This window comes from Python bivittatus, unplaced genomic scaffold, assembly GCF_059951505.1.
Source record: "Python bivittatus isolate LINGU-HERP-01145 unplaced genomic scaffold, Pbiv_v1 ctg000220_np1212, whole genome shotgun sequence".
Taxonomy (NCBI): domain Eukaryota; kingdom Metazoa; phylum Chordata; class Lepidosauria; order Squamata; family Pythonidae; genus Python; species Python bivittatus.
In genome coordinates, this window is record NW_028277048.1 from 9,953,833 (window position 1) to 9,975,632 (window position 21,800).

At 39.7% G+C, this 21,800-nt stretch overlaps 1 protein-coding gene across 1 annotated transcript; it reads left to right on the forward strand.

Annotated features, from left to right (window-relative positions):
* Nucleotides 1-7,238: 7,238 nt before the first annotated feature.
* LOC103054035 (olfactory receptor 1L4-like) lies at nt 7,239-8,192 on the forward strand. The gene has a single exon (XM_007440204.3). It carries the CDS (start codon nt 7,239-7,241, stop codon nt 8,190-8,192), a length of 954 nt encoding a protein of 317 aa, XP_007440266.3.
* Nucleotides 8,193-21,800: the final 13,608 nt, after the last annotated feature.

A 21,800-nucleotide genomic window follows, 5' to 3' on the forward strand; every position in this document is an offset into this window, starting at 1 on the left:
CATTCTGATGTGGAAAAGTGAATTCTGATTGTGACTCTGAAAGACGACATTTTTATGCTATTAATGTTACTGTGAGGTATACTATTCCACTATCTAAAATTTAACATTAGTCTAAAGACTATTCCATTAGTCTTTAGACTTACGTTGGTAATCTCAGTATATCCTGTATAACCTCTAAATTTCCCAAATTCCAGAATGTTCACATTTTACAGTTTGGCTTTCAGTGTCTGTGACTGAGTGAAATAACAAGCATGAATTATTTTATAGCTTGGGATTAGTGTATTTACAGCTTTACACCTAATATGTATGTTTCTACCCTCCCATCAAGCAAAATTTTTCTTGCATGCGGATGAGAAATGCTAAGGTGTATCATGAAGATATGGGTCTTACGAAGGCTGATTTCCAGGTCACCAAGTCCTGGAAATGCTTCTCTGCCAGATCCCCTGTTTCCCAAATTGAACCTTTTAAACTCCCTTTCAATCTTTCAGATCTGTCTACCAGTGGCAAAGACTGATCAACTTTGACAGGAGGCCTTGCTACATTTTGTGATGTATGCCAACATTTTCTGCTTTGTGTCTAATAAATGCTTTCATTTCTTCTCACAACAATGCATAAATATAGCTGTTCTAAATATAGCTGTTCTAGGAGGTACTCTTGCCTCCTATTTTCTCCGTAGCAACCTGATGAGGGGGGATGTCTTGAGAGAGAGGGACTGGCCCACCCAGCTGGCCTTCGTGTCCATGGCAGGCCTGGAACTCACCATCTCCCTGTTTCTAGGCCAGAACTTTAACCACTGCACCAACCTGGCTCTCTTTGTCATGAATGGGGGGAAATTCCATTACAGGAGGTTCAGGCACAGTAAGGGTTAAAGGAAATCCAGGCCTATCAATCTAGGTAAATGGGCAGAGACATTGGAAGTCTGGGAAAATCCATCTCATACTCAAACTAATCAGGAGAGGAAGGTTCCCCTCCCAGATGGGCTTTAAAGAAGAGAAAGGTGCAGCTCCAGTTTCCTTTTATTTTATCTTTTCCTGTCAGATCATGGCCAGCTAAAAGCTAAGTAAGAAAAGAAGGCCCATCTCATGGTTATCCAGGCTAGAGAGCAGGGAATTATATAACAGTTTAGGGACTAGTGGAGCCAGATGCAGTATTAGTTGAATTGGATTGTAGAACACTGCAATGTGTATGTTGTGAAACATCCTAGGCTAAGGGGGTCAGCTGGCTGAAATCCACCTCTTCGTGTTCACTTCTCCTTCCTCTTTTTCTGCCTGTCATTTTTCTTCAATTCTTGCATCTCAATAGGCATAATACAGACTTGATGAATCAATGAGGCTCATTGTAGGAGAAAGAACTAGCCATTAGAATATGTTTTCCCTTCTGGTGGGACTAATGAAGGAAGAAGGATCACCATTTGCCTCTTCTGGAGTAAACCAGGGCAGAGGGGGATTTCTCTGAAGTAAAATAGCTGATGTTGAGCATTACCAAATTCATTTTTCCCAGGAGTTGTGGAGAGATATATTAAGTTTGTGGGGAGTGAGTTGAGAGACTCAGTTGTGGGAGCCAGTGGGAACTAATCCACCACAATTCATGTGTGCTTGTGTGTGCACCCCATTACAGACTTCAAGTTTATTGTCCTGCTTTGCTTCCCAAATGATAGATAAGAGGCCCCTAAACATTCTATTCAGTGGAACAAGTTATAGCCTAAAAGAAATGTTACACTGAGGATGACCCTGTAAATGACCATCTTCATCTGGTAGTCCTTCTGCAACCATCTGGCAGGGGCAGGATGGGGATCGTGCATTCATCCTTACTTTGCTTGACTTCTCAGCGGCCTTTGACACCAACAACCATGGTATCCTTCTGGACTGGCTCCAGGGATTGGGGGTGGGCGGCATTGTATTGTGCTAGGTTCTCCTCCTTTCTCTGGGGTTGATACCAGTTGGTGGTGATTGGAGAGGAGAGATCCTGCCCTAAGCCCCTGCTTTGTGTGGTTCTGCAGGGTTAGGTACCCTTTCCTGTCCTTTTTAACATCTTCATGAAGCCTCTGGATGAGGTCATCCACCACCAAGGGATGCAGTATCACTAGTACACTGACGATACCCAGTTATATCTTTCTGCCCCTGGTGGATTAAGCAATGCTGTTGATGTCCTATCCCGGTGCCTGGAGACTGTGGGGGTCTGGATGGGGAACAGGCTTCTGCGCAACCCTGGCAGCGGCTCTGGGTTTTGGGGCCCTCTGGTTTAGGGACTATGCCAACTTTAGTACTGGATGGGGTTGCACTGCCCCAAACAGACCCGGTGTGCAATCTGGGGGTCCTCCTAGACTCATAACTCCTGCTTGAAGAGGAGGTGGCAGTCGTGGCTAGGAGGGCCTTTGCACAGCTTCATGTTGTGTGCCAGTTGCACCCATTCCTGGACAGGGAGGTTCTGCTAATGGTCACTCATGACCTGGTCACCTCCTGGATAGATTATTGCAACGGGGTTTACATGGGGCTGCCATTGAAGAGTATTCAGAAGCTTTAGCTGGTACAAAATGTGGTGGTGTGGGCAGTTATGTGTGCCTCTAGAATGGCACACATTATACTTCTGCTCTGCAAGCTGCATTGGTTGCCATTTTGCTTCTGGGTCCAATTCAAGGTGCTGGTTTTGACCTTTAAAGTCCTTCATGGCATGGGGCCAGGTTATTTGTGGGACCGCCTCCACCCAATTACATCCTATCTCATTAGGTCTGGCAGAAGGGATATGCTACAGGTCCCGTCTGCGAAGGAGTTACATCTGGCAGGACCCAGGAGATGGGCCTTTTCTGGTGTGGTACCCACCCCGTGGAACATCATTTTCCCCAAGGTGAGACTGACCCCATCTCTGACATCCTTCTGGAAGTCCCTTAAAACATGGTTGGGGATCTCAAGGAAGTGATGAATTAGCAAGATGGCTGTATTGCCTATAATAACTCTCTCTGCTACTCTATCACTCGTAATTCCGGTTGGTGGTCTTCCGTGTAGAATGTTTTTCTTTTTTAACTGTTAGTTTTTATGATGTGTTTTTATTGTATGCTGCCCAGAGTCATGTTCTGTGAGATGGGTGGCTATATAAATATGATAAAAAACAAACAAGGTTGGAAAATCTACTAATCAAAATCACAACACCTCTTATACATTTGGTATTACCATTGCCATACATCTCTGCCACCTAATTCAGAGGCACACTTTGTCATACTGTGTCCACCTACAATAATAAAGGAATTTGTGTCGCTTCCCATGAATAACATTGCTGATTTCTTTGGGGTTCACTGTGCAGGAAAAGCAGGGAGCAAAACCTGGAAGGAATTTTGACAACGCACCTACTTTGCCCATACAAGGTTGATCCATGGTCTTGTGAAGATAAAGCAGGAACCCTCTCAAAACTTGCTCCAAGCTTTCTTCACCACTTGCATAAGTGCACTGAGAGACTCAAACACAAAGGGGGTAGAGAAGCATATACATTTTTTAGGGGAAGGAGCAACCACTGTATCCCAAATAATGGACAAGTCAGTTATTTTGGGGTGCTGTCCAGATGAAACTTTTGTCCATTATATCCAGTCTGCTCAACCAACACCTGTTAAATCAAAACTCCTTAATATATTCCAGGAAGACCATAACATGAAGAGAGTTTTGCCTATTTAATGATATCAGTAAATTGCACTTTTAAAAATCCATACTTTGTGGTCAATCTAAGAAACTTCAGAAAAAAATGATCTTTAAAAAAAAATTAAATTAAATTCATTAATTTAAATTAAAGGCTGATTGGCTGAATGAAAAGCAAAAGATGAAACAAGATGAGTTCTTCAACATCTAGCTGATCATCTTCTGGCGGGACAAATATTTCCACTTCCATAAAGAAGAGATGAAAATTCTTCCTCTTGTTCTGGAATTCCAACTACACACAGATTGGACTAATGAAACTGAGATTCTGACCACAGAGCTTTGTCCTGAAGAATCTTGTTAGACTTCATTAAATCAGTTATACATGTGTCAACAGGCTTCCTATGATCTTCCTCTGGAATATGCCATTCTCAATCACATCTCTTCTGGTATTTATGGAGTTAATATTAATGTAATATATTTTATATTCCTACTCATTTGTATATGGACAATTGTTACATCTGACTCAATCTCTGTGACTGTTGCTTAAGTAGAAAACTTTCTTGGGTGCTATTCAAGCAATCAATTCTCAATTTTTTTAAAAAAAATCACCTCTGGTTGTACTAGTAGCAATTAAACAGCTACAAGGATAGGAAAACTACAAGGAGTGCCTGAGTACGTCAATGCCCATCTGACTGTTGCATTATCTTGATTGGAAGGGGTGGATGTCTCCTAAATGCTCTGCCGTACCGTGGAAAGCCACCACTGAAATTATAATTCATGGTGTTTACACAGGATTTAGCAATTTTCACTTATGGTACCATTATTTGCACTAAAGAAAATGAACCGAGGGGTTGGGATTGGACCTAACTGCATTTATTAGTTCAGAGTGATTGTCATTAAAAGGAAAACTGAGCTCTATAGAGGCAGCATATGGGTGAATGAATGAATGAATGAATGAATGAATGAATGAATGAATGAATCCTTCTCCCAACAATATCTCCAACACAGGAGAAATAAAAAAATCGTTAATATAATACATGAACTAATGTAATGTGCTTATTTATTTATACATACATACATACATACATACATACATACATACATACATACCATTTATATATCCGGCCATCTCACACAAGTAACTCTGGGCGGCTTACAAGATTAAAAACACCCCCCCCCCCAACAAATCATGAAGCATTATGAAGTAGATCTCCACCAAACTGCTGGAGATATTAAGTATGTTTTTCTTTTGGCCAAATTTGTCTCAGAAATCTGTGCTTGATATCAACTATGCAATCTTACATCACCAATTCCAGTCCAATTCCAATCTTACATCACCAAAACGAATTCCTTCTAACTTTGGTTAACAAGTTCCCTAAAGAGTCACTTTAGATACTATTGTCTTTTCTTTTGGGAGCAAGTCTATAAATCACCTCCACCTCTTTATGCCATCCATCCTGATTTCTTTTACTGCCTGGGTATATCTGCTTGGGAAGAAAAATGCTCCACTCTGAAACCCGAGTGTTTGTTCTTAATTGGGAAGGTATATAGGAACCTCTCCTCTGACAAGGAATCAGTTCTCAGTGGAGATCCAGCAGAGGTACAGTATAGCCTGAGCATTTCATTCAAGATGGTCTCTTCTCTGACTGTACTTTCCCTGTACTTACAGGAAACGCTGCACTTCCCTCTTCCACACCTTTTCTATCCCTGTGCATAGGACAAAGATATTCTTTATTCAGACTCCCTCCCCCTCAAAATTATCCCATCCAAACTGCCTGTTTGCCAACTGGTGAATACATACAGGTGTGATATATGGAGGTGTTGGTGAGAAAGCAGCCTGGAGAAGGAGATTTTGAATTGGAAAGGGACTGTTATCCCTTTACTCATGGTGTAGACACAGGGGGAAAATAGCCTGGGAAAGAATCACAGAATCCAGAGAAAGGCTTTTCCTTAGTGGAAGAGAACCACTTTGTGTACTGAATGCCCAGATACAGTCCTTGGCCCTCCAAAAAACCTGTGTCTGTGCCCCATGCTGCTGGCAGTCTGTATAAACAGTGGGATGAATGAAGGCAGCTTGCTATGTTCCCAGTGCTGCAGAATAGGGCATTTCAGTCAGATTACATATCCCTTTGCAGAAGAATGGGAAAAAAAAAATATTGGCAGAGGAACTCTGAAATCATCCTGTGTCTTAACTCATCATCCCAATGAAAAGGTATCTTTTTTTTTTTTTACATATGGAATCATATCATTCGAGGCTTTGAAACTGATCAGTTTGCTCAGTGAGGTAGATCTTGTTTAAGGGGAAAATGCCATACTGTCAGCTCAACAAAGTAGATCAGACTAAGAAACCAATGCAATAGAAGTCAGGACTACATTTATTGTAACCACTGTAGTAACAGAATCTTGCAAATCTGAATGTGCTTCCCCCTCCCTCACTTTATCTTTGTGTGAACTAGGGAGGAGCTTGTCTGAGATGTTTCTTCAGGATATTCTCTTGGCCCAGGCTCAAGTCCCGCTTATCTGACAATTGCCTTGGTAGCAGCTCTTCCTCCTGTCCTTCAAGGCCATTCCCTCTGCCCTCTACACCTACTGACACCACTCAATATTCCTTTCATGGTTCACTCTGAGAAGTGTGAGTTCAGTGACACTGGCTTTTCACTCCACATCCTGTTGGCCACAAGGGAGAGTGGGGCGTAAAAAGAAAGTTAAGAATGTACTTTGTCAACTTTATCTATCATTCTGCTTGCTCTTTGTTTAAAAGTTTGCTAATCTGAGTTTACTTCCTTCTCCCTTAGTTTCCAGGCATGGGTGCGCAGCGTGCTTGCTCACTCTTTCTTTTCCTGATAAGAAGCAGTTGCTGAAGGTATTAGGTTTTGTTTCTCTATTGCTATCATCATTTCTTTAAATAAATTTCCTTTCTGTCTGTTGTAGCTATAAAACCTGCTGCCTCGCTAATCATGGCTCACATTAGATTCCTACTTTCAAGAACGCTCATACACACTACAAATACTTTCCCTCTAACCCAGACCACAGCAATGAATAGAAAAATTAGAAATGTTTTTCCCCCAGGTAAACATTATTAGAACTGATGATATTGAGTACCTTTTGAAGTGTGAAGGCCCATCCCTTCAGTGAACCCCTTTGCAGTCTCTTTTTGTTTAATCATCTCAGTAATTGAATGGCATCAGCTATTTAGCCACCTAACTAATAGGAACATGTGCTCAGCCATAAATAGAGCATTTTACCACCATACCATCATACAAAGCAACTTGTACAGCAAGTGGAACAGAGTACTAAGTGCCCTGTATCAATCTTCTGCCTTACTAATTCCTCTTGCTTTGAAGTGAATTTGGAAATATTTAGGCAGGCATATGAGGCATATGGATGTGGGTGGCTTTTTTGTTTTGTTTTTATTTCATTTTTGGAATACAAAAAATGGGGTGTGTGTGTCAGATGATTTAAAGAATAGAAATCACCTGTAGCAACTTCTGTCATGCCATGAATTATTTTTTTCAAGTACTTCATGTTCCATGTACATCCTCTTTTTTGTGTCTAGGTGAAATGTAGGCCAAATACATGAATAATAATGCACTGATTTACATTTTCAGATGATTCATGGAAAAAGAACAGGAGAACCAAACCAACTTTGCAGGATTCATCCTCCTGGGTTTTTCTTCCTCTCCAGAGTTTCAAGGACTTCTTTTTCCTGTTTTCCTTTGTATGTACCTGCTTTGTCTCCTAGGAAACCTCTTGATAATCTTGCTGATCTTCTCCAACACCAGCCTCCTCCATGTTCCCATGTATTTCTTCCTCTGTCACTTGTCATTGGCCGATCTTGGATTGAGTTCCACCATTGTACCTAAAATGCTGCAGAATCTGCTGTCCCACACAAACCTACAGTGGACAACCTACAGTGGTTGCCTGACCCAGGTGTATTTCTTTGTGATCTTCATTGCAACAGATAACTTTCTCCTGGCCTCCATGGCATATGACCGCTATGTAGCCATCTGCCACCCCTTGTATTACACTAGAACCATGAGCTATAAATGCTGCCTAGAATTAGCTGCTGCATGTTGGTTCCTGGCTCATGTTCACTCCCTCTTGTATGTTCTTTCAGTATCTGATTTTACTTTCTGTGCTTCCCGGGAAATCCCCCATTTTTTCTGTGACTTTCACCCTTTACTGAAGCTCTCCTGCTCTGACACCTCATCTGCTGAAGTGCTGCTTGTCAGTGAAGGCACCGCAATTCTTCTTGGACCCCTTTTTCTGATTCTCTTTTCCTACCTTTTCATTCTATTCAAAGTTTTCAAAATACCATCAGGTCTCAGGAAATACAAGGCCTTTTCCACCTGCAGTTCCCATCTCACTACTGTTGCTTTGTTCTATGGGACTCTGTTAGGCATCTACATCCGTCCATCCTCCACCTATTCGGGGTCTAAGTTGAAAATTGCATCAATATTATACACAATGGTGACTCCCATGCTCAATCCTTTCATATACAGCCTGAGGAACAGCAAGATGCATGAGGCTATGAAAAAAATAGTAAGTGGTTGGTTTCAGAAGAGGTGAGCTGTTGAGGAATTGAGGTTGCTTCAAAAGAAAGTGTGAGTAATGAGCACACATAGCTTGCAACAGAAAGATGAGAAGTTTCATGAAGTCTTTGTTGTATTCCGGACAAGTTCGTTTCAATTTTCCACCTTTTTTGCTGACAATCACATAAGTGCAAGACTCTGTAAGAAGCCCCACAGTTGGTAATGAACACCGTATATTACATATTTCATTGTGATAAGAAAAAATGAATTCTGACTGTGACTCTGAAAGATAAAACCTTTATGCTTTCAATATTATTATGAGGTATACTATTCCACTATCTACCACGTTAGGGATAGATCATCATGGAGAAAATCTATCTATGTGGTCACTAGGAGTCGAAAATGACTTGATGGCATATAATCAGTCAGTCAATCAATCAATCCATTCCACAATTTAAAATTAAGCTTTATTTTTTTTCTCATTTGGACAATTTGAAGCTAAATGTTTCTGTGTAAGTGTTCTGACTTTTAATAGATGGTGGTTTCTTCGGGCCATCAGAATTTGTGATTCCGCAGAAGGCAGAAGAAATTTTGTAGTTTGCATCTTCCCAAAGAATTAACAACAACCCTCTTAGTTTTGGACAGCCTCATACAAGTTTAAAAATTCAATAACAAGTTTTGAAGGCTGGTAGTTATCTCATCGTGTTTCTGCAAACAGCTCAAAAGCCCCAAGATCTCCACAATTTTCTCATTATAAAAATTGGCTTAAAATTTCATGGCTGAATTAAATGGTGAGTATGAATCATTAAAGAACCTGGGAGTAATATTTTTACACATGTGCCAGTATGAATCTATTGTTCTGCTGTAATTTGTTTTATTTCTTCTTGTCCTTTGGCATGTTTTCTATTATGTAGAAGTATGAAATATGAGGTAAGCAGCTCGTTCCTAGTGAAAAGGCGTAGCTCCCTTGTAGGATGAGTTCCAGATCACAGGAAGTGGTTTTCTCTTCCTAAATCAAACTTCCATGCAGGCTTTCAGATCTGTCTCCCAGTATCATCCCAGATTAATGTACTTTTGAAAGATATTTCTGGTGCTGGATCTTTTTCTTTTTTTCTTTTTTTCCTAATTAATGCTGTTATTTCTTCTCGTAACAACATACTGTGACAGTATGGGTGTTCCAAACATGGTAGGGAGAGAGAAAGAGCTCTTAATTCATAACTGTTGTTGGAATGTGTCAAAGTCAGCACAGAACAGCAGCTGAGCTTTTCACTTCTGTAGTACATGCTGAAGTGTTGAAGGCATTTGTTAAATGCGACAATCTCCTGTCTGCTGCCTTTCTTCAGAGCTGAACTGAGTTGTGGTACATTCTGCTTTATATGTGTGTGTGTGTGTGTGTGTGTGTGTGTGTGTGTAGCAAGACATGCAGCTGGCTGAAATCAATCTCTTCAGAAGTAAATAATGTTTTTCTTCCATTTTTCCTTTCTTCTTTTGTGTTTGTCAGTTCCTTCAAGTTGTTGTGGTTGTTGCTTTAGATCTTTTTATCCCACCTTTATTATTTTTATAAATAACTCAAGGTGGCGAACAGACCTAATACTCCTTCCTCCTCCTATTTTCCCCACAACAACAATCCTGAGAGGTGAGTGGGCTGAGAGAGAGAGGCTGGCCCAAAGTCACCCAGCCGGCTTTCGTGCCTAAGGCGGGAGTAAACTCCCCGTCTCCTGCTTTCTAGCCTGGTGCCTCAACCAATAGACCAAACTGGCTCTCTTTGACCTTGATATCCATAATAAAGACTTAATGAAAAGGAACTAACTTTTAGTATATGTTTTTCTTTCTGGTGGGGCTAGTGAAGGAAGAAGGATCACCATTTGCCTCTTCTGGAGTAAACCAGGGAAGTGAGGGATTTCTCTGAAGTAAAATGGCTGATGGCAGCACTATTGAGTCCACTCTTCCCCAGAGTTGTGGAGAGATATATTAGTGTTGTGGGCAGTGAGTTCAGAGACTTGGTTGTGGGAACCAGTGGGGCCCTATGCACCACAACCCATGTGTGTTTGTGTGTGCACCCCATTACAGACTTCAGGTTTATTGTCCCGTTTTGCTTCCCAGCTGGTAGATACGAGGGCCTTAAATATTCTATTCAGTGGAACAAGTTATAGCCTAAAAGAAATGCTACACTGAGGATACCCTCAGTGAGGGTACCCTCACTGACCCTACACTGAGGATACCCTCAGTGACCCTGTAAATGACCATCTTCATCTGGTAGTCCTTCTTCAACCATCAGGTTGGAAAATCTATTGAGGAAAATCGTAACACCTCTGGTGTATTCGGTATTACCATTGACATCTGTCTCTGCCACCTAATTCAGAGCTTCTCATATTTTGTGGTACCATACAATGATAAAGGAATTTGTGTGGCTTCTCATGAATAAAATTGCTGATTTCTTTGGGGTTCACTGTACAAGAAAAGTAGAGATCAAAGTCTGGAAGAGGTTTTGACAACATACCTACTTTGCCCGTGCAAGCCTGATCAGCTTAAATATAAAATTATGCCACCACCACCCCGCAGTAAATGGCTCATATCCTCCACAGACATTGTGACCAACAGTTTAAAAAACCTTGGTTTTGGTAATAAATGTTTCTCTGTTGAAAGACTGTGAGGGTCCTGGAAGAAGCAATTTCAGCTTCCTTTTTAAAAAATCTTAAATAATACTTCCCTGTGCTTAGAAGAAGCCAAACACTTCACATGCTATGACATAAAATAAACTGCAATTAAAATAATTAATTTTAGTAACAGAGCATGCAAAAAGTAGTCACCGTACCATTCTTCTTATAGTTTTTTTTCCTGCCTTCGAGTCTTGACTCCTGGCAATTGCCTGGACAAGTTGATGTGGTTTTTTTGCAACATTTTAAAAACAGCAACTGGCTTGCTGTTGCCTTCTTCCGAGGGCTGAGAGAGAGTGACTGGCTGAAAGTCACCCACATGGTCCCCTGGTTTCTAGTCTGTTAAGATATAAGTAACTTCAGTAAAAGGAAAGAAAAAGAGGAGGAGGAGGAGGAGGAGGAGGAGGAGGAGGAGGAGGAAGAGGCGGCGGCGGCGGCAGCGGCAGTAATGGACGATTCCAGTTTTCATCTTTTCCTGTTTGCCAAAGTTGAATACAGAAAATAAATATGTGCTTACTGAGGAGCTGAAAATAAACACTTTGGCAGTCTGAAGTTGACTGAAGGCACAATAGCAACATATGAAACTTCTGACATCCTTCAAAGAGATCTCATCAGGAACATGACTTACCAGGACATTTTTCAATTTGTCTAGATGTCTGGTTTCTAGACAAAAAACAGAAGAAACGTAGCTGCATACCTAACCAATTACTGAACATTTTTCTCACCAGCTTTCCTATTTCAAGCACCTTGATTTAACAGACAATTTGGCGGGGAAGGGTGGTCCATTAAACCTGAATGTCCATTAAATATGAAACCTATGCCATTCTTGATGCCAGACTTAGGTACGGTTGAAGGGCTGTTTTTATCCTACCGCTCAGTCAGCAAAGCAAGAGTCAGTGGAGCAGGAACTGGAATGGGAGAAAGGAATCATGACTGCTATGCTTCACCACTGCTTACGCTTATTTGCATCATATCAATGGCTTTTATGAGTTAAATGAAGCCAGAACAGCTTTTTTATTTTTATTATCATGCTCACCCACTCACTTGATTTTCTCAGCATCTTATCTCCCTCCCCATCAGGCCTCCATCATCATTCCAGTGCCTCCCCAGCCTCCTTCCCTTGACTCAGCCACCATGGCCACCACTCCAATCTGCTTCCTGCTGTGCCCAGCACTTTCCCTCTCTCCCTGAGGAAGCAACTGGGGGAAAAACCTATTTCTGCTAAACGGCCTGCTAACATATACAGTATGTATCTTCAATGAGTCCTGATTTAAATAGAGAGAAGAAGACAGGGATGGAGGAGGAGGAGGAAGAGGAAGCAGCAGCAGGGGCTAATCTCTTTGCAAAAGGGACCGCTGCAGTTTATCAACTTTTGCAACGTTAAATTAAACATTAAAGGAAATAGGGGACAATCCTCATCATATTCTACATCTCATTTTGATTGCTGATGAAATGATCCCATTAGTAACTACCAGAGCAGAAGCATTAGAATAAAAATTTGTAATCCAAGAAATGCATTCAGCAGGAAATTCATTTTTTTGTCATAACTTGTTCCAAAAACTTTATTTTCACCATACTATATCAATGGCTTTTTATGAATCTAATAAAACCAGAACAGATATTTCATCTTTATTAGCTTACAATGTCAATATGCCCACCAGTAATCTAATATTGTCAGAGGCATGGCATCCTTTAATAAAATCTGACTTTGATGACTTTGATTTTTACCTTCTGTAAACTTTGTGATAAAGCGGCTCTTGAAATCTTGGCCTCGTTTAACAAAAATGTTAGTGATAGCTTACACAATTCATAAGGACCTTTCGCAGTTTCATAATACCCATGATATAAGTCTCATAGGATGATGTTGGTAGGTCCCCTTTTTCAAAAGATATCTCAGATAAAATAAATGCCAAGTTCTCATTTTTATATCACTTTGTGAGCATCCCATCCAACTGAGAGGTCTTTCTAGATTTCGTTGTTTTAATAGTGTTAAAAATTCCTATATTGTTAAAGGTGTGGCTAAATCTTTAAATGGGTATCCAACATTTCTGGAAAATTTATTCCATTTTAGAAAGCATTATTTGCTCAACGAATACATTTGCAGAATATAGGTCTGCATAAAACTCCATAAATTGGGAATTTTTCATATAATTAAGTATAAAATATCCTAAAGCATAGCTTCTTATAAATATTGGGGCATCCATGAATGAACAGGATCAACAGATTCAAGATGGTGGCCATGTCCTACTATTTCAAATGAGAAGCCAATAGTTTAACAGATTTTTCTCCTTTCCCAATACAATTAGTATTCAAGACATATAAATGATCAACCTTCTATTTAACCAATCTAAAAGCATAATACAAACTGTGATTTCCAGCATATATGTTCAAAGTTTCATTTACTTCTTTTTCTTACTTTCTATAATGGGAGTCTCTCATTTTTTCCTTCAAGAAGCATAAGCTTTCATCTTAACATGTATACAGGCTTTAAATGCATCTCAAAATAATCACATATGAATCAATCCTCTGTTTGTTTGTGTTGATTGACAAAATAACAGTAACTTGTTCAAATATTACCTTCCAGCTTGATCTTTTTTCTTTAACCTCAATGGCATTACACTGGTGTATGATAAGAAACTGCAGTTTAATCACTATAACATTTCTCAGCTAATTTAACCATTGATCAAGATATTAAAAATAGTCTGAATATGTGCCATGTGGGGATAATAAAAGTATTTTCCTGCTTGTTTGGATTTAATTGTTTCTCTATGTCCGTTACATTAAATTCACAAATGTTTGCATGGACAACATTCCATCTCTGGTGGTTTTTTCCCCCTTAAAATCTTGATTCTTATCCGCAGCTAGATCCAAAAGTTTTATCCATATAAAAATCCTCAGCTATAATTATAGTAATTTATAATCATTTGGTTGACCTATGAACAAAATAGGGTTGCAAAACAGTTATGTAAAGTTTCAGGTTTATCTTTAATTGGAACATCATAATTTATCCAGCACGCCCAAATCTAATGGCACTGATTTTTCAGCAGTTCCTGGGCTACTGATATAAGAGGGCAGTAAGGCTTAAACAGAGAATTAAGAATTCACTCAGTGTTGGTCTTTACTGTCACTCTGCCTGCTCTTTGTCTAAGACAGTGTTGTCCAAACTTGGCCACTTTAAGATGAGTGGACTTCAACTCCTAGAATTCCCCAGCCAGCATGGCTGGCTGGGGAATTCTGGGAGTTGAAGTCCACTCATCTTAAAGTGGCCAAGTTTGGACAACACTGGTCTAAGAGATTGCTAAAGTGAGGTCACTTCCTTTTGCCTTTGACTCCAGGTAAACAGAGTATATGCTCTTTGACTCTCCTCTTGGTAGGATGTAGTTAGCAACGTTCTAGGACTGGCCTCCCCCTATAATGCATTTCCTGTAGTAAATTTCCTTTCTGTAACAAAACCTGCTTCACTGATCATTGCTCAGATCAGATTCTAGCTTTCAGGAGCTCTCACACATACACATAGAACACTTCATCCTCCAACCCCAACAGTCTCCATGATCAACTATCAGAATTATGTAATACCATATGCCAGTGTCAAAAATCTCTAGTTCAATTATGAAAATAGAAGGTTTCTTAATGGAAATCAGTACCCCTCTGGCAGATTTCAAATTTCCAATTTTGTGGATCTGCTAAAATCCTGCTGGCTAAAAGATATTTTTCATCAGGGAGAACATGAGTTTCTTGTAAGAATAATAATATTCCATGCGATGAAAATTGATGTCATTTAATTTTTTTTTAATATGTAATTTTTCAGAGTGAAGATCAGGCTAGATCCTGTGTCCTGGGACAAGAGTACAGAAGCTCAAAAAATGGGAGACTTTGTCTTAATCAACCCAGCAATCAATCTTAAAAAAGAACCTCTGTCAATAGATATAATATAAAAAGCATATAGCAATACAGAGAAAATGGAAATCCTGACTATGATAACAACCATAGCATAATTATAGAAAAATCTACATACTACATGCTTAATTAAAAAAAGAGAGAGCAAAGATTTTAAAAAAATGAAAGAACAATTAACTGAAATTAAAGGGAAAAATATCTGTAGGTATTCCCCAGTAGGGACATACCAAGATGATAGATACTGTACTCTCCCTCCCTCTGAGCTGAATCTGAATTGCATGAGGAAAAAGATAAGGAAAAAAAGAAGAAAAAAAAGGGGGGGGGACAGAAAAACCCTCACTCCCATTTTCGTAGGCCATAAGTCTAAAGGACAAAGCCTCTAGTCAAACGAATAATTTCTCAGCAGACGATTGTGGTGTTCCTATCTAGGAATCTTTATTTGAAATAATTACCAACCATTTTTTCCCTTTTATTTTTGTGAATGTGTATTGTTATAGGTTTTAACTGTATAATTATTTATGGTTTTAACGTGTTGGGAGCCGCCCAGAGTCCCCCATTGGGGGGAGATGGGCTGGGGACAAATTTAATAAATAAATAAATAAATAAAATGAATAAATAAAATTTCTGGATTACAGAATTTCCTCACAGCAGAATCCAGCTAGGCCAAAAATGGCAGGCTATAGCAAAAACAACAACATTAACCAAACACCAAACTTCCTAATGCCTCTTTACCATTCTTAGGGGCAGTTCTGGAAATGACGTTAGATTTTTGTTATCCCGTTCCAAAACATTTGCTTTCCTGGCAGGCTGTAATTTGTTATTGCGTACGGAACTTGAAAAAAATTCACAACAACAGGATTTGGACTTTGTAGAGATTTATACCTGGAAGATGCACAAACGTCTCTATCAGTGAAATTATTGCAGTATAGTCTAATTGGAACAGCTCTTAAAAAGACTATTTTTGATCTTCTAGGTAAAGAAAATTCACAACACATTTCTCCTCCTGCTTGCTTGTCCTTGAATCTAATCCAGTTCTTCTTGCCAAGCCAACAACTGTTTTCATGTTAGGTTTAGTTATTCTATATACAACAACCTTTTCCTCTTTTATCTTAAAATCTCTCTCTCTCTCTCTCTCTCCCTCCCTCCCTCCCTCCCTCTCTCTCTCTCTCTCTCTCTCATCTTTTCCCATATGTCTATTTTTGCAGCATATTCCAAGAGCGATCTATTAACAGCCTGTATCACAACCATTTTGTTGAAATACGTTACATTTTGGACTTGTACATTGGAAGGAACTTCTCACTGCTGGACTTAGAATGGTTTTCTGTGTATCTCTCATTTGAACTGGAGTTCCAGCCTATGACCCCACCTCATAAAAGGATCGTTAATCGTTATGACAATACTGGGAAGGCACACTTCCCAGCTTTGCAATGACATTCCCTGAAGCCATAGTTAAGGCAGGCTGTTCAAGAGTAACTAGCTGTTCAGTGGAGGGAGAAGGCTGTTTCTGGTATCTGTGATGCATTTTATCTCCCAAAGCATTTCCAAAGTGACAGAGAATTTTCTAATTAACAATTCTTATCATCACAAACAGTCCAAATACTTGTTTCCCATCTCACAGAGGGAGAAAGAAATAACTGTGGCTTAGCAGATCACCAGCTTGCTGGCAGTCAGGTTTCTTGTACCAAATGTCTTTCTATTTTGTGGGACCTTCTTAATAAAATCTAGCAAGATCATAAAATGAAGAACATAACATTCTTCTGTCCACAGATTGGCCTTTCTTTAAGATTTCATACTCTGTGGCAAAGATGGAAGAAATACTCCAGACCTTCAGGAGATTGACTACCCACCCAATGGGATCAATAGACAAATTAATAAAGCCAGATCAGTGTCATGGAATTTTTGCCAAAGACAGGAGCACAACACTGAGGAGAAGAACCATGTTTATTGCAATGATCATTGGGTGCCTGTTTTCCAAGAAAGAGGGACCCTGAACAATAGAAAAGCATAGAATTTATAGACTTTTGAGGTTGAGAGGTGGGAAATCTGAGGGATCTGACTGGAGGATAGATTTGGTTAGGTGTTAGATGGGGGATAAATGGTTTTTTCTTTTGTGAGATAAGAACCAAAAACCCTTAAACAGCCAGGTGATGGCCCTCTCATTGTTTCAGTATGAACATGGTCACTCGTGGGTCATGCAATAGCTTGGAGCTAATCCAACTTTGCATGAGCAAAGAATGGCAGGAGGAAGTGGAGAAGAGAGATTGCAGGAGAGGCAAGGGTAGGGGGCAGAAAGAGAGACAAGGGAGAAGGGGGAGTAAAGAGTTTGCTGGAGAGGCGGGGGTGGGGGGAAGAGTGTCCAGCTTTATTTTATTATTTTTCCATCACATCAGTTTGCAGGGAGGACCCACTGGTAGGCAAGAGACAGGCAAATCCCACCCCCAACGACAGGACACCATTGGTTGTCATCTATAGCTCATGGTTCAAACCACTAGGCATGCAGACAACTACCAACCTGAAGCAGATTTTCACAAGCAACAGGAAACAACAGGACAAACATGGAAACCAGACCCTGCAACAATCCCTGATGTCTACTTTGCCCCCACACTTACACCAACAGCATCATCACAGACCAGATAACTACACACACAAGATTGGAGGTGCCTTCACACATGGTCTTCCTCTAATATGACATACGCCATTACCTACCAGCAATGCCTCTCCAGATTCTACGTAGGATAAACAGACTAAACTTTGTGCAAAAGAATTAATGGACACAAATTTGACATTAGGATTCAAAACAAGGACAAAGTAATGTCAGAGCATTTCAACCTCCCAGAACACTGTATTGCAGATCTCGAAGTAACCATTTTGGAAAAAATAAACCTTAACAGCATAGTTCAGTGAGAAATTGCTCAACTCACATATATCAAAAAGTTCAGGCAATCTCAGAAGGACTCAAGAAACACAATGGATTTTTAGCACATTACGACTGTTAATTGATAATATACTTGTAATTTGTTTCACATGTAACCTGTATCCATATAAACTGCTTCTCTTCTCCCCTCTTCTCCTCACATCATCCCAATTTAAATCTTACATCAGTTTAGCCACTCTGTGTATCTGATGAAGTGAGCTGTAGCTCATGAAAGCTTATCCCTTTTAATTAACTGTTAGTCTGAAAAGATGCTACCAGATTTCTTCTGAGTTATGGCAAAGACATTTCACAAACACACACACAAACACGCACAGATAGCCAAGGTTTATCTGCTGAATGAAAATAAAAAACTGAAACTGATGGGCTCTTCAACATCTAGCTGATAAACATCTGGCATGACTAATACTTCATGTATTTGCTTTTCCATAAAGAAGAGACTAACATTCTTCCTCTTGTTCTGGAATTCTGATAACACATAGATTGGACTGAGGAAACAGATTCTGACTTAATCCTGAAGACTCTTATGAGACTTTATTAATTCAATTACACATGTGTCCACAGACTTTCCACAATCTTTCTTTTGAATCATTCTGTTCTCACCCACATGTAAGCTGGTTCTTATAGAGTTAACATTATTTTACTATATTTCATATTCATTCTCATTTGTATAGAATAGACATCATGTCAGTCTCAGAAAGATGGTGGTAGAACGTTCTTGGGTGCCACCCAAGCAATCAACCAACAGACACTTTCCAATAACAAAAGATAGTCACCTCTTTCTAGTTCCAGCAGTAGTAATTAAACAATTACACAGAAAACTTCAGGCAGTACCTGACTATACCCATGCCCATCTGATCAAGGCACTATCTTGACCAGAAGATAAATCTGGTCTTCACCTAACTAAATGTTCTGCCATACTCTAGAAAGCCATTATTGATATTATTGACTTATGGTATTTACATAGCATTTAGCAATTTTCAGCCATGCTCACTTTATTAGCAAGAAAACAAGGAACGTATGTAGCAGTGACCACGAAAACTGAATTGAAGTTCTAGGATTTGATCGCATTGCTCTTACTGATTTACGGTTATAAATATTACATGGAAAACTGAGTTCTAAAGAGCCTGCACATGAGAAGACGTCCATAAGGTCCATCAAATGTGGAAAAAATGGGTCCCACTCCTGTCAATGTCACTAACACATGAGTGATATAGCGTTGTTAATATAATACCCATAAACTAGTGTCATGTGCCACTACGAAGTAGATTTTTGGAGGTCACCCCAGTTGCCAGAGATATTGTTTGTGTTATTTTTTGGGTGAAATTAAATACTATTTATTCCAAGATCTATGCTTTGCATTCATTTTCCAATCTTATGTCACTTGTTTTTGTTGAATATACTACCAAGTTCCCCAATGAGTCTTTTTTAAAGCAATTACTCTTCCTTTGGGAGCCAGCTCTACCTCCTTACTGCATGCATTCTGGTTTTTTCCACTCCATACATATATTTGCTTTGGGAAAGAAAATATTCCACTAAAAAGCCTGGGACCTTGTTCTGAGTTGGGCTGGTAGATAAAGAATCTCTCAACTAAAATAGAATCAGTTCCAGTGGAGATCCATCAGAGGTGCAGTATAACCTTCTATGATGTTTTATGGATAAAAGGCAGTATCTCACCGAGCATTTTATCCAAGATACTTTTCTTATCTATCTATACCTACAATTGTATGGAACTCTGCACTCCCCCCTCCCCCCCGCAATTATCTCCATCCATGGGGGTGATATATGTATAGGTGTTGTGGGAGAAGGTGATTTAGCAATGAAAACATATTGTTATGGAAGAGGTTGAGTTCTTCCTTTTGGACTCCTTGGCTAAATAGCACAGGAGGGAAGGGCTGATCCTCAGCCAGGGAGAAGAGGCTGTAGATGCTGAATGTCACAATGGAACTCCTTGGCCATCTTCAGACAGTGCTGGGAAAAATGCTTGTCAGAACATAGACAGCCCCTCCATGTCCAGTCAGGGTATTGAAGACTGGATGAGATGAATGAATGCTCTGCCTTAGTAGAAGGCACTTGGTATGATCTTTTACACAAAATTAAACTCTTACAGACTACTTTCTACACAATGAGCCCTCAGCGTGTTGTATCTGAATGGAACTTAGGAGAATGATGTTGCACGGTTCCTCTTCCTGCAGTTATTATTTTTCAGTTATCCCCATACAAACCTTCTTTTTGCAAAGAAGGTTTTTCTTTTCTTCTTTTTTATACAGGGGTGTATATGCAGAGGTTGGTGAGAATGCAGCCTGAAGAAGGAGACTTTGAGCTGGGAATCATTAAGAAAATGAGTTCTGTTTGTGGTGTAGACTCAGTGGCTAAATAGCATGGGAGAGATTCAGAGATTCACATTGTGTGACAGTCAGGAGAAGGACTGTTGCTTAGTGGCAAAGAATCGCTTTGCATACAGAATGCTTCAGGCATAATCCTTGGCCATCAACAAAGAGCCTTGGAAATACCTATGTCAGAAACCCTAGTATTGCAGCCACCCAGTGTATACGAAGATGGATGAATGGTTTTTGTTAGTAAAAGGCGGCTTGCTTTTTCCAGTGCTGCAGAAAAAGAATAGGCCACTTCACAGGAAGGGGGTAATGTGTTATTGGCAAAGGAATTCTGAAGTTAACTCTGTAGTATCCTGTGACATCACAATTAGTAGAGGCTTTTTTCTCTTTTTTTACATATGAATGTGTATGCATGTGGAGTGATAGTATGAAACTAGTGAGACCCCTTCAGCCAGGTAGGTCTAGGCCTCTTTAAGTTCTACTTCAGTAGACTTTTGGCAATCATTAACAACTGCATCTCTTTCTAGTTATCATTTTGGACATTGTTTCTCAGAATTTCTCAGATTCCCTGGATTCTTGTTTCACATTCTCATGCCGCTGAAATATATCTGAAGTTGAAATGGTGAGCATCAGTGTGTGTTCAGAATGGCTGGTGGCAGAGGCAGAAGCTGTCAGTTGGCACAGAGGTAATTTTTTTTTTTTCACCTTGGTCTTCTGAACTTTCTTGATGCCCAGATTTGGGAGATTTGCAGAATAGCCTTCAGCATAGCCTTCAGCATGAATTAAGAATTTAGGAAGAGTTGTGTGTGGTTATTTAACTATTGAAGCCAGCATTGTAGGTCAACAGAGTCAACCACATGCTTATGGGAAGTCTACAGGCAAGAAATGAATAGCATGGCAATCTTACAGTCATATTCCCCAATAAGGAGAACTGAGAATATACTGCCATGAATAGGAGAGTTAAGTACTGTCATCATGAGAGTAGCTATTCATAGCCTTCTCTTCCATACAGTTGCAATCAAATTATTTTGCACTATGTGACAACACACTTCATTCAACTTTACTAGATGACCCTGGGTTGTCTAATTTAAAAAGAAAAAGGTTTTCAACCCATTTTTCCTTACACTGCATAGCTTTGTATCCAATATCTTGTCCCCACTCACATCCCCGTTTTTCTAAGATCCAAAGCTGTAACCTTTCTCAAGAGGAATTTGCTTCAGCTTTCTTTCCAGTTCTACAATATCTTTCTCACATGTGCTGTTCCGAACTATACACAGTACTGTAAATACAGCTGCAGTGTAAAGGCATTATGATATTGACCACTATATTTTCTATTCTTTTCCTAATAAATCCCAACCTGGAATTTGCTGTTTTTCACAGCAGCTTTCCATCACCACCCAATATTTTTTTTTTCTTTTCTGGCCAGCTATCAGTAGAACAATCCTCAACTGTGAATAAAAGAAATTAGGTTTGTTTGGACCCAAGGTACCTTATTTTAGGATTTAATGACTTACAGTATGTAGAACAGAATACTAAATGCCCAACATAAATCTTCAGCATTACAAGTTCCTCTTCCTTATGAAGTGAATTTTATGCAAAGCTTTATGGAGGCCTTCATCATTCTCAGACATATAATGAGACAAATGCACCCCCCCCCCTTTTTGATGAGTCAAATATTGTCTTAAAGAAGAGAAATTACTGTAGCAATTTCTGTTACATCCTAAAGTATTTTTTCTCCTTCTTTCGGTCTAGATGAAATACAGGCCAGAGATATAAACAGAAATGCATTTTTATCCATCTGATTCACAATTTTCAGATGACTC